We start from the raw sequence: 14,425 nt of genomic DNA, 5'->3' as shown, positions 1-14,425 counted from the left end.
AACAGATAAAAGGGTCCTGTGCCCCAAGAACTCCCCCAACCACGCCAAGGGTTTGATAATGATTTTTTTATTAACATATAATATATTTAATAAAAAATAATATCCACTCTGGCTCTCTCCTCCACTGCAAGGGGAAGAGTGGTGAGGAGGGGCTGGCACTGCCCACCCCAGGCATCCGGACAAGCCCTGCCTCTGGGGCTCCCCTCTGCCCCCTGCTTTCCAACAGGCTCTGACCTCCAGACAGACGGTTCAAAGTTACAAGTGCTTTAGGCCCTCCCTTGAGCTCCCCCAGGCCCGCCCCCTGTGCAGAACTCAGGGGCCACCTGGACAAACCCCTTGCTTTTTCTCATTCTTGGGATCCCTCATTCATGTTAGAAAGAGGATCTGGGGGCAGAGAGTGGAGTCTCTACTGGCCAGGGGGAAGGGAGGAACAGGACAGTGACGGGGAACAGGCCCCAGAAGAGGGATGGCGATGAGGAGCCCTCACTGCAGCCGGTCACTGCGGAACGAGTCCTCCACAGCAGGGTCGGGCAGCAGGGCACAGGGGTCGCTGAGCATGTTGAGCCCCTCCAGGCCCAGTGGCTCCATGCGCAGCTCCTCCTCCAGCCCCAGCCCCAGCTCAGCCGCTGACACCTCAAAGCCAGGCACTCCAGCCAGGGCCGCTGCAATCTCCTTAGAGAAACCGGGGGAGGAGTCTCCTGTGTGGGCAGAAGAGATGAGTGAGGACCCCACACCCACTGAACTCTTCCAAGACCCCCTCAGTCCCCTGCTGCGCCAACCAATGTATCACACCCTCCTTCCACCACTGCCCTCCTGCCCCTGTCACCATCCTCCCCTCTTACCTGTGAGGATGATGTTAGGCCCTGAGCCATGGCGGGAACAGTGGGTTAAGTTCTGGTGGTTGAGGGCATGGGGGTCCTGGGGGCCACTCACTGGCCCCTCACCCCCTAAAAATCCAGGCCCTTCAGAAAAGCTGGGGGGATCCAGCGCCAGGCTGGTGGATGGGTTCTCCACGCTGAACTGCTCCAGCTATGGACACACAGACAGACCTTGAGGAAGCAGGCTTCAGAACAGGGTGTTCCTGCCTGCCTTGGCCGAGCCCTGGGCTAATGCATCCCCTATGCCCAGTAATCTGCACACCCCTCCCCCCACCACCCCCACCTCGGGAACAAAAGCAGAGACAGAGGGAGACGGCAGCAAGCAGAGCGACGCAAGTGAGCACGGGGCCCAAAGTAGGTGTGGGCACCGTACCTACTGGGACAGAGCATGTGCGTGCCAGGAAGACAACAGGTCAAAGCAGTAGTCACCAAAGAGCAAGCTGCGCAGAGATAGCTGGGGAGAGGAGCAGGAGTGGGGTCAAATGCAGGAAGAGGGGGACCCCAAGTTGGCAGTGCTCTGTTAGGGGGTGGGGGGGAGGATCTCCCCCACTTAGATCTCCCAATTCAGAGCATCCTTGAGATACCACTCAGGCTCTTCTGACCCACCCCCATCCCCTCCCCTGCTTCCGAGTAGGGACCTGGGTACTCACACTCCCCAGGCTGAAGTCACTCATTGGCCGGTGGTAAGACTGCTGCCCATGCCCGCTGGAGCTGGGTGGGTACAGTGTCCCGTAATGCAGCTGTCTGCCCGGGGGCTGCCCACCTGACGGCTGCACTGAGCAGGCCTGGGAGGGCAGACCTGGCTGCTGTAGAGGCTTTGGGGTGGGTGGCTGGGTGGGCAGAACCAAACTTGGGGGGCTGTATGGGTATGGAGGCAGTCGCTGGTCAGTGGGCAGCTTACTGGTGTCCAGGGGGACGCCCTAAAGAGAAGCAAGGAAAAGGGGGGGCTTAGCCCTCAGTGCGCTCCCTAAAAGGAAGTCTTCATCAGGGCTTCCCAGCCTCTTAAGCTCAACACAAATCTGACAGCATTCCATTGGGCATCCCTGGGGTGCGATTACTCAAAAATTCATCTCAGAATGAAAGAGACTGAGTGAGGCTAACACGAGAATAATTTGGAATCCACTCCAGAAGTAAACTGTTCCTAAACCTTGGTACTTCAACTACTGCTAGTAATCAACCACTTGTGACAACTCACAAGCGACTGATCACACAAAAGTGATCTTGAGAACTACTGTTCTAAAGTCTTGAAGAGGCCAGAGGGAGCTGGAGAGGAAGGAGGGGAAAAGGAGGGAAGGAGAAGGGGAGTGAACCTCGCTCCAAGAGAGCAAAGCCCTTGCTGGCCTGGCCTTAGTCTTTCCTACAGGAAAGGGGACCTATGTAAAGATGGAGCACAGAACACACATTCCAGGGAAGAGCGAACAACAGAGAAGGAGAGGCGAGTAGGGCAGAGGAGAGGGAATGAGAGCATTAGGGTAGAAGGAGTGGGGAGCAGAAAGAGCAAAACAGAGAAGGATGGTGACGGAGGGAAGAGCTAAGGATTTGAACATTGAAGAAAAAATGCTAAACTAAGAAGCTTTAATTCTGGTTCCAACTGTTCTTAACGTGCTGTATAAACTTGGGAAAGTCACTTTCCCTTTGTGCCCCAACCTCCTTGTCTGTAAAATGTCCACAATCTGACAGTCTCTAACTCTCTGAAATCTAGGAAAGAAGGAGGGGAGATGGAGAGGAGATGGGACAGGAAGGAGGCAGGAGGGAAAAACAGGCAAGAAAAGAAGGACAGGAACAAAAAAGGGAGAAAAGGGAAAGGACAGGCTACCATCTGCTGAGCGTGCGACCAGGCTAGGTACAGGGCTGAGAACTTCACTTCCTTCAGTTCTGACAATACCAGCCTTGTCTTCTAGATGAGGACGCTCGTAAAAGTTAAATAACTAGCCAAGGAGACTGCTAGTAAGAGGCGGGGTGAGGATTTAACATCAGAAAGCTTAACCCCAGGGTTTGTACTCTAAAGTCAAGAGGAAACAAGATGAAAGGTGGGGCAGGAAGAGGACAGAGGAATGGAAGGGAATGGGACACCAGGAACATAGGAAGTAAAGAGAAGAGGGATTTGAGGAAAACCGGGTGGGAGGGAGAGAAGTTGGCAGGAGAAGAGAAGGGGAAGGGAGACAGACATGTAGGGAAGGCAGCCACGCATACCTGAGTGATGGAAGACAAGGTGGGTGACACTGTTGGCGAAAACTGTTTGGGCAGTTGCTGTTGGGACCTTCTGGCGTCGGCTGGGCCCGCGGGCAAACTCAGGGGGCTGAGGGGCACACGGCGGTGGCGGGGGGAGGCCCCAGGGGTAGAAGCTGGGAAAGGGGGGGCACCCAGCACAGGAGATGGAGCAGAAGAGGAGGAGGAGGAGGAGAGGGCCGGGGCACTGAGTGAAGGGTGACCCAGGGAGGTGGTGGGCAGTGCATGGCGGGCCAAGGAGGAGGCAGGCAGTGAGGGGTGACTGTGGGAGCCCTGGAGCTGGGGCTGAGGACTGCTCAGGGAAGCCTGGAGGTTGGGATTGCTTAGGGAGGACTGCAAGGATGGGTGGCTGAGAGGTGAATGAAGTCCTGTAGGCACAGACAAAAAAACCAGAGATGCCAACATTACTGATGGGAACTGGGCCCGTTTCTGCCCAGAATGGGGAGCAGTGACCAGACTATGGAAGTGGCAACACAATGTCCTCCCTACTCTGTCCCTGACACTGAGGTTGGCATTGCCCGCTTGGGAGTTGCTCTCCATCTTCTTTCTAGGAGAAGCCACACCTACCAGTTCTCCCTGGCAGAAAACTGCAGGGAGGGAATCCTGGGTTGGACAGGTGAGGGGCTGGTGTGGGCAGTCACAGGAGGATCCCAGGTGCTCAAGCCTCCCACTCTTTTGTCCCTCCAGCCAGACAGCACCCCATGGATACCTCGCTAGGACAGCCACTCACCTGGCGCATCATAGCCTGGGCCCAGGCCCAGGCCCCCACTGATGCCCAGGTGGGTCATGGTGTGGGTCAAATTGGAGGTACTGTTGCCCCCACTCAAGTTGGGGTAGGCTGTCTCCTCTGGGTCCAGAGGGATGGGCAGCGGTGGGGGAAAGTGCAGGTTGGTGAGGTCAGGTAGGGAGCCTCCCGTGTTCATGGCAGGTGGGAGGACAGGCACAGTGGCAGGCTGGTCAGGAGACGGAAAGATGCTGGGAAAGGAGAGGACAAGTTGTAAGTGGGAGGGGGCAGTGGACAGGGAAGAGCGGAGATCAGCCGCCCACATTTCCTGTTACTTCCCTCCCCCACCCCTCAGCCAACTTCATAGAGGTACTTACTTAATTCCAGGGACTTCACAGGACCGGGGTCGGGAGGAGGAAGAGGACAGCTGAGGAGAGGGAAGAATGTGGCAAATGAGGACAGGACTCAGTGGCGGACCCTGAAGACTTGCCCCAGGGAAAGAGGAGGGACCACGGGCCACGCCTACCTTCTTAGCATCCCATGGCTTCAGCAAATGCTTATCATCTAGCAAGTTCTCCTCAATAGCAGGGACTTGAAAGAGAAAGATTGGTGATGAGAGGGCTGGAGAAGCCAGTAAGGCAGGTCAGGGAGCAGAGGCAGGCAGGAGGGAGTCCCACTTCCGTGGCCCTGCACTAAACCCCCAGCACCGGCCCAGAAGTTCTCTGGCATGCAGCTCCCACCTGCTGAACGTGCTGACAAACACATACCTTTGGAGTCCATTTCACCATCCAGAAAACCTGCAAAGGAGGCAGTGGAGTTGGCTGCTATGCCCACCTGCCTACCTGCTTCCAACAAAAGCTCCATGGCTACCCGGGACCCTGGGACGTGGCCACTTACCTCCACGGCGGCTGGGCAGGACGCTGGGAGGGGCAGGGCCTGGGTAAGTGTCCTGAGGGCTGGGGTTCATCACGCTTGTGTGAAGGGCAGAGTCAGAGCTTGTCCTGTTGGGGGAACAGAGATGAGCTGACAGCACTGACAGGCTTCCTGGTCCTCATGCCCTGCTCAGTTGGGGAAAACACTAGCTGGGCTGGGACAGGGTGGGTTGAGGGAGTAGGGCCCCAGAAACTACAGAGAAGAAGAGATGTGGCCTAAAGAAGGCGAGGGCCATCACCTGTTAAGTGCAGATGGTAGTCGAAACAACTGCCCCTTCTCTGCAGGGAAATTGCCCCAGGGCATTGTCCTGGGATGGAAAAACAAAGTCATCAGGAGGAAGGCTAGCAATGGACCAGAGGCAGGGATGGGGGTTGGAAAATGTGGGGCAGCCAAGGTAGAGGGGGCTGGGCACCCAGGATCACGCCTCTTTCTGGTTCTTCTGAGATCTGTGATCCATGAACCCTCTTCCCAAACAACCTAGGAGACCAGGAAATTCTCAACTTCTATCTGCCAGGACAAGCTGAATAGGAATCTTGGAGCTCAGCAGCTCTGCTGGGAATGAGCATTAGGGATGAGATGGACAGAGGCAGGGTTCAGAAACCTACATGCCAGAATACTACGTCTGACACCCACTCTTGACAGGAGGCAGCCATTTTCACCTGCCACCTTGCCATTCTCCCCTCCCCCTCACACACACACCCCAGCTACCATTGGTCCTGCTCTGGTCAGACTGGGAGGCTTGGCCACCCGTGTCAACATGGCCAAGACCGGACTCTGACCCACCTACTCCACCTACCCCCTCCCCTCCCAGCCCTGGCATTAGGCGAGGAGATACTGCTGGAAGCCTAGCCCACAGGCTCAGACCCAACCCAAGCTCCCGCCAGAGACAAGTCAGAGAGTGGGCAGGAGATTCTGTCTGCCCTGGACACTGACCTCCGCCAGCTGGACTCCGGGGGAGGAGACAAGTAGGCAGGACTGTATGGAGAGCTGTCAATGTGAAGAGCATCAGTTAAGGAAGAGAGTGAGGAGGGGATGGATGGGAGGGAGACCAGATAAAAGTAGTGGAGGCAGCAGATGAGTTGTTTGAAGAAACAAACACCTTTCTCCTCCTCTACAAGGAGCAACAGAACAGGCAAAGAATGGAAGAGAAAAAGGGAATCAGGCCTAGTGGAGTCAGCAAAATATAGGAGAATATCTGGGCAGGGCTTGGGGGAGAGAGGTCTGTGGAGGTCTCAGATTGAAAGCTAAGAACAGAAATGTAAGGAAGAGGGACGCAAACCTCCTTTAGCAGGAGACATATCAGGGAGCCCTGCCTCTACCAGCAAAGAGCAAGCTGAAGTCAGGACAGTCAGCGCCAGCCAGAGATGGAGGGCACAGCCTCAGGAGCCGGCGCCAGCACTTGGGCCAGACTGTCACTTTTCAGGGAGGCTGGGTAAAGAACTTCTGGAGGATGGGTCTGGACAGTGCTTCAGGTCCCTCCCTACCACAAGTTCCTGAGGAACACCATCCCACTGCCCCCCAGACTCCCCAGACCCCTGTGAAGGATATGTGGCGGGGGTAGCGGCGAAGTGGGGACACCATTCTTCGGGGATCTCGCTGCACCCGTTCCACCAGCCCGTGGTGCCGAGTGCTCCGAGATGAATCCAAAGGTGAGTGGAGGGGGCTCTGCCAAAAGAGACAGGTGAGTCAACAGGGGGAAGCTGCCTGAGAGCCCGTGTTCTCCCAGGCTGGTGTCCACTCACCTGGAACTCAGCCAGGCCACAGCCAATCTGGTTCACGTTGGGCAGAGAGCCACCATAGTGGGAGCTCCTTGTGTATGCCAATCGCAGTTTTTGGGCCTGTAACTGAGACATGGAGGACAGATGGGAGTGTTAGGGAGGGTCTTGAGCACTGTTCCTGTGGCCACCCTGGCCATCCCTGTCTCCAGGACATGCTACTACTGCTGTGGCTTTTAAGAGATCTACCAGAAGAAAGACCAGCGCCAGGGGCAGGTCCACTGAGACCTGGTGCAAACACTGCCCTGGCTCCTCTGCACACTACCCTCATTGGTGCTATCACTAATTTTTGGCATCACTCTGCCAGGCGGAGCCTGACACTCTGCTCAGGGCCTGTTCCAGTTGGCATCAGTCTAAACAGAGTCCCTGAGGGGCGGCCAGGTGCCCCCAGGCTAGTCACATGGGCTAACTCCTGGGGAAGGGTGCCTATTAGGCACCTCTGCTTTCCCTTCCAGATGCGTCCAGGACTAATTGGAAGACAAGCGGAGGGCCACAGGTGGATGCCATGGAGCCATTAGTGCCAGCCTCTTTCCCTCCCACTCTGGAGGGCAGGCACAGGCTTCCCGGCTCTGCCGTTTGCCCAGCCTCAGGAAGGTTACAAAGAGCCTGCACCTCACAAACTCTACAAATAAGGAATGATGGCTCTCCTAGCTGAAAAAACAGTGCCCAAACCAAGAAGCATTCTTCTACCCGGTCCTAAAGCCCCTGAATTGGCAGGGGAGCCTGGATGGGGGTGAGAGAAGGCACGGTAGCCCACTCCAGCCTGGCCCAGAGCTATCTCCTTGGCCTCATCCCCGCTTTGGGGAGACATGTGCAGCAGTGGAGTAAGACACCACCACCCTCAGCCTGGCACAGTTTCAGTCTTCCTACAGATCCCGTGTCCCTCTGTGAGAGGTGAGCACCTACTTCTGAGGCTCAGCCACTGCCAACAGCCAAATAAGCAGACCCAGGGCAGTTGGTGAGTGGTGAGTTCTAAGAGCACACTGTTGTGCCTGGACTGACATCAGAACTGATTTTCTGTTCCAAAAGGTCAGCCCAGTGAGTCTGGTGGGCACTATGCTGACCTTTGGGCCACTTCAGGGCTGCTACTACTACATATGACAACCCCAGCCTCTTAGCAGAACAGGCCCCAAAGGCTACACCTGCCTCAGATGAGCCCTCCCAGATGGCCAGATAATAGGCTGGGCCCCAAGGTCTCCAATTTCTAGCCTTAGACTCTTGGGTCCCCAGGCCCTGACCATGTATGCCCATGAGATTTTTATGTTCAGAAGAGAAGTTACCCAGTAGGGGCAAGGTGGGTGGAGGGGATCTTTTGAAAGACCAAGGCATCACAAAGATAGAATGCTCAACTTTTGAGCCTTTCTTTGTAACATACAAGCCCCAAGGTCCAACTATGCCTCGCTGGAGTCACAGTCCAGAAGGCATGGCCTCAAGCTGCCAGCTGGAGGTCAGTAGTTTGCCTACCTTCTTGCCTCTGCCCCAACCATGATCAAAAGCTCCTAAAAGAGGAGCAGTGAACAGTCAGATCATGATCCTCATGGCAGTGAGAGGGAGTTATGCGTGCGTGCGTACACACACACAGGATTTGCTTCCCCACCTAACTTTCTCTGTTCTGACTCCCACAAACTAGGACACATGGTCTCTAGAGACTCAAAGGGGTAAAAAACACAAAAAAGACTAACAGAGTTAAGGGAGACACACACAAAAATACAACCAGAGTCCCAGTCATAGACAAGCTCAATGAAACGCAGCAGCGCTTTGAAATGTGGTATTTATGTTCCATCATCTCTCCATAAATTCCTCCTAGCTAGCTCCCTGACATGAGGGATCACTGCAATATCTTCACCTGCTGTTTTGAGAATAATGTGTCCCTAAATTAGGACTGCATACCAGCTGGATGACTTCCCACTCCTCACTCTCTCTGACATCCAGTCCTGGGAAGCAAGAAATCAAGGCTAGAGGGGCTTCAGAGGCAACTTTGCCAGGACTTTTTCCCTGAAACTTCTCAGGAATGAATATTTCCTACACTTATAAGACCCTCTAAGGCACCCCATAAGGGACCCACAAAGCAGCTATCTCTCTAATAAGTTCAGTAAACCATCAGGTTCTACACAACCTATAGCCAACTGGTTACCCTCTTTTGCGATTCAAAGCCCTATCTCTTCTCCAAGGCGACCAGGGCAAAACACCAAGCACCAGTCTGTGAGCAATGGACCTCACCTTCATTCACGTCAGGAAACCACAAGAAGTATTTGAAAAAGGAAGCAAAGGGACGGGACGCAGGAGGGGACTTCCTGCCCCATACCCAGCGCTGCCGTTCAAACCACTCAAGGGGCCCTTTCCCGGAGATAGTGAAGTGCCGAGAGTAGCACAACAGGACAGAGGAACCAGGTTAGAGGAGATCATCAACACAGAGGAGCCAGACGAGGGCAAAGAGGCCATCTCTCCACCCCATAACCCAACATCGGAGATGCTTCGGTAGAATCCCGGGGAGAACTCAATCAGGGATGCACGAGGACCACCCACCTCCTACCTCCGCCGGGCTTCGGGGACTACCTTCTCTCTCTGCTCACTCGCCTCACTTACTCGGTCCCAAGTCGTTCCCAAACCCTCAACCTCTCTGGTATTTTCGACCTCCTCCCGCAAAATCCGTCTTCCTGCCCCTCGGCCCTCCACCCGCGCCTCCCAGACGGCTGCGCCCGCTGCCCCTGCCGCGTTCCGCCTCTTTCGCCCCGGCTCCCGCCCCCGCCCCGCCTCTCGGCTCCTGGGTCGGTAACTGCTGAGCTCCGCTCCCGCTCCCGCTCCCCGGCGCGGCCCCTTACCCGGGTGGAGCCGATGTCCATCATCACCTCCTCGAAGGCCGCCGTCTCCTCGGCCTGACGCTGCTTCTGCAGCGCGATCTTCTCACTAAACTTGCGCGGATTAGAAGCTGAAGCCGTGGCCGAGCCGGGCCCGTTCGCCCCCGACGTCGCCATATTCCTCCCCCGTCCCTCCCCGCCACCCCCCCAATACAAGCCACGGCCTCCGCCGCGGGCCCCGGCCCGGCTCTTCCAGCCGTAGCCGCCGCCGCCGCCTCAGCGAGCACCGCGAACCCGGCCCCAGCCTAGCCCTGACCTGTTGCGCGCGGGGACCGCCGGGAATTGTAGTTTGTTTACGTGACTCCTTCATAGCCCCAGTCACGCTGTGAGGGAGAGGAAACGGACACCATTTCCCAACAGCCCTGTTGACTCCGGGAACTGGTAACTTTGCTCCTCCTCCTCAGCTCCTCTCTGCGCGGAGCAAGCTGGGAAAAGTAGTTCTAAACTGGTTCCGAGCCTACAAACGCTAACGGGTGAGGGATTAGAGAGGAAAGGAAACTGGGAGGAAAGGGAAGGGGTGGAGACAGGGAGGGAAGAGGAGACAAGAGGAATAATTTGGTCATCTTCAGGGAAGGGGACCAAAGGGGCCTGAATGAAAACAGTGAGACCAGGGATACTGGAACATCTCTAAACTTCTGGGGCTCAGGCCCTCTCAGACTCGCCACGTGCCCACCCCTTTCCCAAGACAAATAAGATACTGTAGAGATGTATACAAACATATTTTATTTGAGTAACATGTCCCAAAACAGGTCAATTAGTAAAATAGATTCTAGATAATATGGCCCTACACACAGCCCTCCCTCCCCAAAAATAACTATGGGGGTGAGCCTTTCCCTTCCCCCTTGGGATCCTCTGGTATAAAAAAAGTTTTGGCAGCTCAGTGTTTATCATCTGGGCATGGGGCACCATGTTCAGCATTCCTAGGGTGCAGCAGCGGTAGGGGACCATAGCTCTACCAACCTTCCCCCGACCCCAACTCAGCAAACATTTCTGCCCCACCCCAGGATCTGGGACGAAAACAAAGAGTAAGTAGTCACCCACCACTGAGGTGCTGGGCAGGGCTCAGTGCCATCGCTGTGCTTTGAGAAAGAGGGCGGGGACTTATTTGGCACTTTAAAACCAGAGGAGTGAGCAGGACTGGAGAAGCCAGAGAAAGTACCAAAACTGGCAGAAGAGGCTGTTTGGCACTAGTCCCTTGGGAGAAGAGAAGAGGAAAATAGATACGAGGGTAGGAGCAAAGAAAAGCAGGAGAGGTCCCCTCCAAGTGACAGAGGGCTGAAATGGGCTAGAACAAACAGGACTGCTGCCTCTGGGCCTGTGTTCTCTCTATACCTTTGTCTCACAGCAGCTGGGTGCCCACTTCCAGCCTCCTCAGTGTCAGCTTGTCCCTACATGTAGTCTGACCCGATACCAGCACTCAGTGTCTTCCCCAATACTAATGTCCCTTGATCATGTCTCTAGTGACTTGACCATCTTTTGTCCCTTGGGCCTGAGAGCCAGGCTCTTGTCTGTCCACTTCCCTCTCATTGGCCAAATAGTCCCAAAGGCTCTATCCCTACCTCCCAGAGAGCTCTTTGGTCCTCAATATCTCCCTGCCTCACTCCTTCCTATTCCCCACACATTGGGGGAGGGGAGGAAGGTCAAGGGCATGTGGTACCCAACCTCCCCTGCCCATCTTGGAGCCCCCTAGACTTGGATGAAGAGTAGCCCAGTGAGCAAGGCAAAGCCTGTTAGGAGCAGAATGACCTTGAGGATCCTCTGCTCGGAAGTGGCCAGCTCCTGGGGCAGGATTTCCAGGAAGGTGATATACAGAAAGGTGCCAGCCGCCATGCCCTCCAGCACAGACTGGGCCAGCTGGTGCAGTGGCCCAGCCGACTCTGCCAGAGCTGCCCCCAGCCCAATGCCCAGAGGTGTCATGCACGAGAAGAGGATCCCACAGCCAGCCACCACCTGTGCTCGCAGGTGGCTCTGCAGCAGCCGCAGGGACAAGCTAACTGCCAAGATACCCTTGTGGAGCAGCAAAGCCAGGCACAGCTCCATGGCCCGAGCCCGGTCTCGCTGCAGCCCCACCGCCAGGCCCTCGAATACTGAATGCAGGGCCAGGGAGAAGACCAGTACACAGGCACGCAAAGCTGAGGGCGCTGCAGGGGTTCCACCTGGCTGTGGGACCCCCGGTCCATCATGGCAGTGCTGTGGCCCACCGTTCGTTGTTCCCAGCAAAGCCCTCATCTCCTCTCGAGGTGGTGGTCCCGACTGCTCTTTGTAAGCCAGTGTGATCTGCTCCATCACCAGGACCAGGAAGAAGCCCATGGCCAGGATGAACTCTTGTAGGGGAAACTGGAGCTGTGGGCAGAGGGGGCAGCATGGAGTTCAGGAGATAGGTCAAGAGTGGGGAAGAAGAGTCAGATGCAGAGTCTAGGGGAGTCCCAGCTACACAGATTTGGTGTCCCACACAGACAAAACCACTCTCGTTTACACAGAAATACAGAGACACTTGGTGCCATAGACACAGAATGATACACAACCTTATGGATTTTATGGTGTCACTGACAGTGTTACATGTGGACTATGGTTTCTCAGCTTTGGCACTATTAACATCTTGGATTGGAGAATTCTTTGTTGCAGAGGGCTGTCCTGTGCACTACAGGATGTTTAGCAGCATACCTGGCCTCTCCCCATTAGATGCAGCAGCAAGCCCTCCCTCCCTGAGTTCGGACAACCAAAAATGTCTCCAGACATTACCAAATGTTTCCTGAGGGAAGGTGTGGGCAAAACTACCCGCAGCTGAGAGTCACTAATGTAGACAGACACAAAGTGCCACATGTAGGCATATAAACAAAAGGTCACACATTGGCCCATCTTTCCAAATGCTCACACACGGAGCCAAATACTGTCATGGGACAATCAGGGTTACACACAGTCACACAGAGACACAGGTCACTCAGTCACAGGCACACAGAGGGTTATAGTCAGTGTTACTTCCTCAGTTCCCCCAACTGTCTCAGTTTTTCCTGTGGGACTTTCCTATGCCTTGGACTTCATCTTCCCCACATCCTACTTCCTTGGGCTATAGCCTCTTTGGTCAGCAATACGAGGGCCCTGGGAATTGCCTCCTAGCCTTTCCAGGCCTGTAGAGACTTTTATCCCCAGCCCTTCAGGAAAGCAGTGAGAGGGTGAAGATGATTCTTGGAGTGCTATTAACTTCCTGGAGGCTGGAACTAAGGAACTGCCAGAGTAGGTCACACACCTGGTAATAAGGTTCCTCACACTGTCTCAAAGGGTACATAGGGGCACACAGGACTCAGGGTTTGGGGGGGAGGAGAACCCACAGAGAGAGTTAGGCTCTGTAACTAAAAACCACAACTCATAGGGTCACATGCCAAGAGGCTTCCACACACTCATGGCGTGACACATGAAGTGATCCATACAAACCACCTCTCCTAGAAGTATGTGATGGAACACCCACATACACAGGGTCACATGCAGTTGATCAGGACTTACCGTCACGTGCAGGGCCGCCAGAGCCTCATCTATGGCAGCCAGGTAGTCAGGCAGCAGGTCTAGGAGACATGTGGCCAGAAAGACACCACCCGCAAAGCAGCTTACTAGGCTCAGGGCTTTTTGGCGGGAGGCTGGGCAGGAGTGGACCATAAAAGGGAATGAACAAAGGAACCCCCTTTAGACCCCACTATTCCAACCCAAGCAATGGTCACTCCCCTCTTAGGTCGCCTTCCTTAGTCCCAGAGCCTCCCCTATCCCAAGCATCCATGGCAGCAGGGAAAAGACAAGGCTTACCTGAGGCTTCAGCGTTAGCTCCGGGCCGGCGCAGCACACAGATGGGCACCAGACTGCAGATGAGAGTGAGCACCAGCAAAAGCACCAGGGCCCCCAACTTCACCTCCAGTCCCACGGGCACCGGGGGCTCCGAGGCCACTGCCTCGGGGCGCCACACCAGGAGCTCTGGCTCTCCCCAGGGCCCCATGGTGGCTATGGTAGCTCCAATGACTCTCAGACCTAGGAGGACAGAGTGAGTGGGGGAGTGGTCACTTAGGAAAGACGGGGCCAAGGGAAGGGGAAGGCTGGTCAGCAGAATGCAGGTCCCTCACCCCAGCCGCTTCACGATCTTCCTTAACCCAGTATGACTCATCCACTCCTGTACTGGAAATACTCCCCTTTCCTCTCAGACTTTCCCCCTGTCAAGTGACTTATTCAGGGACCCAGCAAGGGGGAAACTGAGGCATGAGGACTGTGTGGATATCTCGTTTTACCCTTTCACCCAGAGCTCCAACAGAACTAGGGAGCTGGGGTGCTCTAAGCAAAGTAGAGGCCAGGCTCTCCTCTCCAGGAAGGAGTGGATGAAGCGAAGGGGGTTGGGGAGAGATGTCGCGGGTAGCTTCATGGACTACATGAGCCAGACGAGTTGGGGTGCTGGATCACTCTCCGGCTCCTATTTCCCCAGCGCCATCCCCCTGAAAGCAGAGTGACCACTTCACAGTCTGGGTCGTCTAGGCAGATGACCAACGAAGAGTGGCCCTAGGGGTCTGGGGTCCCGGGGCGGGCTGACCCGACAACTGAGGGCGGTGTCTGGAAGTCCGGGCTCCAGGAGGCGGGGTCTGAGATCGCCAGCGTCCCGGGAAGCAGAAGAATGTGAGAGCCGGGACTGGTTCGTAGGCCCCGGGAGGCCTGGGCAGCCTACCCCGATCTTGATTTCCGGGAGCCCACACTCACCTCTCGAGGGTCTCACTACACCGCATCCGCTCGGTTCCGGTGGGGAGTCGGGAATTCCCGCCCCCTCCCCATCGTTTCCCCCTCCCGCCTCAGCCGCCGCGTACCCGCCCCCGGCGGCCAATGACAGCGCTTGGAGGGCGGGGCCCGACTGGGAGTGACGTGATCTAGAAGCAATCAGAGACCAGCAGCCGGAGCCGGACGGAGGCGGAGACTAGCCGAGAGTTGGGGAGAGCAAGGAAAAGAAATTCCGAGAGGACCTGGGTGGGGGCTAAGGGCCTGGGGCTCTGCGGTGGATGTCTG

The 14,425-nt window shown here is 55.9% G+C and overlaps 2 protein-coding genes across 7 annotated transcripts; both read right to left on the bottom strand.

The window, feature by feature from the left end:
- Nucleotides 1–51: 51 nt before the first annotated feature.
- Nucleotides 52–9,604, bottom strand: CRTC2 (CREB regulated transcription coactivator 2). 4 transcript variants are annotated; one of them, XM_006177192.3, is made up of 14 exons: nucleotides 9,066–9,084; nucleotides 6,507–6,608; nucleotides 6,313–6,429; nucleotides 5,698–5,759; nucleotides 5,003–5,071; nucleotides 4,729–4,832; nucleotides 4,599–4,628; nucleotides 4,358–4,422; nucleotides 4,209–4,258; nucleotides 3,838–4,082; nucleotides 3,072–3,475; nucleotides 1,529–1,798; nucleotides 843–1,029; nucleotides 52–698 (listed from the first exon to the last, which is right to left on the bottom strand). In XM_006177192.3, the coding sequence occupies exons 3-14, from the start codon at nucleotides 6,343–6,345 to the stop codon at nucleotides 484–486; spliced, it is 1,734 nt and encodes a 577-aa protein (XP_006177254.2). In that variant the 5' UTR covers nucleotides 6,346–6,429; nucleotides 6,507–6,608; nucleotides 9,066–9,084; the 3' UTR covers nucleotides 52–483. The 4 variants fall into 4 exon arrangements, with proteins under 4 accessions (XP_006177254.2, XP_032320102.1, XP_032320101.1 ...); XM_032464209.1 differs by lacking the exon at nucleotides 9,066–9,084 and adding an exon at nucleotides 9,362–9,602 and having other exon boundaries at nucleotides 61–698; XM_032464211.1 differs by lacking the exons at nucleotides 4,209–4,258; nucleotides 9,066–9,084 and adding an exon at nucleotides 9,362–9,604 and having other exon boundaries at nucleotides 3,838–4,060.
- Nucleotides 9,605–10,101: 497 nt separating this feature from the next.
- Nucleotides 10,102–14,275, bottom strand: SLC39A1 (solute carrier family 39 member 1). 3 transcript variants are annotated; one of them, XM_032464214.1, is made up of 5 exons: nucleotides 14,126–14,218; nucleotides 13,804–13,866; nucleotides 13,193–13,411; nucleotides 12,899–13,029; nucleotides 10,102–11,740 (listed from the first exon to the last, which is right to left on the bottom strand). In XM_032464214.1, exons 3-5 carry the CDS (start codon nucleotides 13,377–13,379, stop codon nucleotides 11,084–11,086), a joined length of 975 nt encoding a protein of 324 aa, XP_032320105.1. In that variant the 5' UTR covers nucleotides 13,380–13,411; nucleotides 13,804–13,866; nucleotides 14,126–14,218; the 3' UTR covers nucleotides 10,102–11,083. The 3 variants fall into 3 exon arrangements, with proteins under 3 accessions (XP_032320105.1, XP_032320106.1, XP_006177255.1); XM_032464215.1 differs by lacking the exon at nucleotides 13,804–13,866 and having other exon boundaries at nucleotides 14,126–14,275; XM_006177193.3 differs by lacking the exon at nucleotides 14,126–14,218 and having other exon boundaries at nucleotides 13,804–13,955.
- Between the last annotated feature and the right edge of the window lie 150 nt (nucleotides 14,276–14,425).

The sequence above is a fragment of the Camelus ferus genome, chromosome 21 (assembly GCF_009834535.1).
Source record: "Camelus ferus isolate YT-003-E chromosome 21, BCGSAC_Cfer_1.0, whole genome shotgun sequence".
Classification (NCBI taxonomy): domain Eukaryota; kingdom Metazoa; phylum Chordata; class Mammalia; order Artiodactyla; family Camelidae; genus Camelus; species Camelus ferus.
Note: the sequence above shows the minus strand (reverse complement) of the source record. Positions and strands in the feature narration are given on the sequence as shown.

Excerpts from the sequence above, each read along its gene's own strand:
- CRTC2 (XM_032464209.1), bottom strand. The coding sequence starts at position 9,514 with ATGGCGACGTCGGGGGCGAACGGGCCCGGCTCGGCCACGGCTTCAGCT. Across the intron at positions 6,430-6,506 it reads GTGGCCTGGCTGAGTTCCAG|AGCCCCCTCCACTCACCTTT; the intron begins GTGAGTGGACAC and ends CTCTTTTGGCAG. Across the intron at positions 4,629-4,728 it reads CCTGCCCAGCCGCCGTGGAG|GTTTTCTGGATGGTGAAATG; the intron begins GTAAGTGGCCAC and ends CCTCCTTTGCAG.
- SLC39A1 (XM_032464215.1), bottom strand. The coding sequence starts at position 13,379 with ATGGGGCCCTGGGGAGAGCCAGAGCTCCTGGTGTGGCGCCCCGAGGCA. Across the intron at positions 13,030-13,192 it reads AGCTAACGCTGAAGCCTCAG|CCTCCCGCCAAAAAGCCCTG; the intron begins GTAAGCCTTGTC and ends ACTCCTGCCCAG. Across the intron at positions 11,741-12,898 it reads TGGCGGCCCTGCACGTGACG|CTCCAGTTTCCCCTACAAGA; the intron begins GTAAGTCCTGAT and ends CTCTGCCCACAG.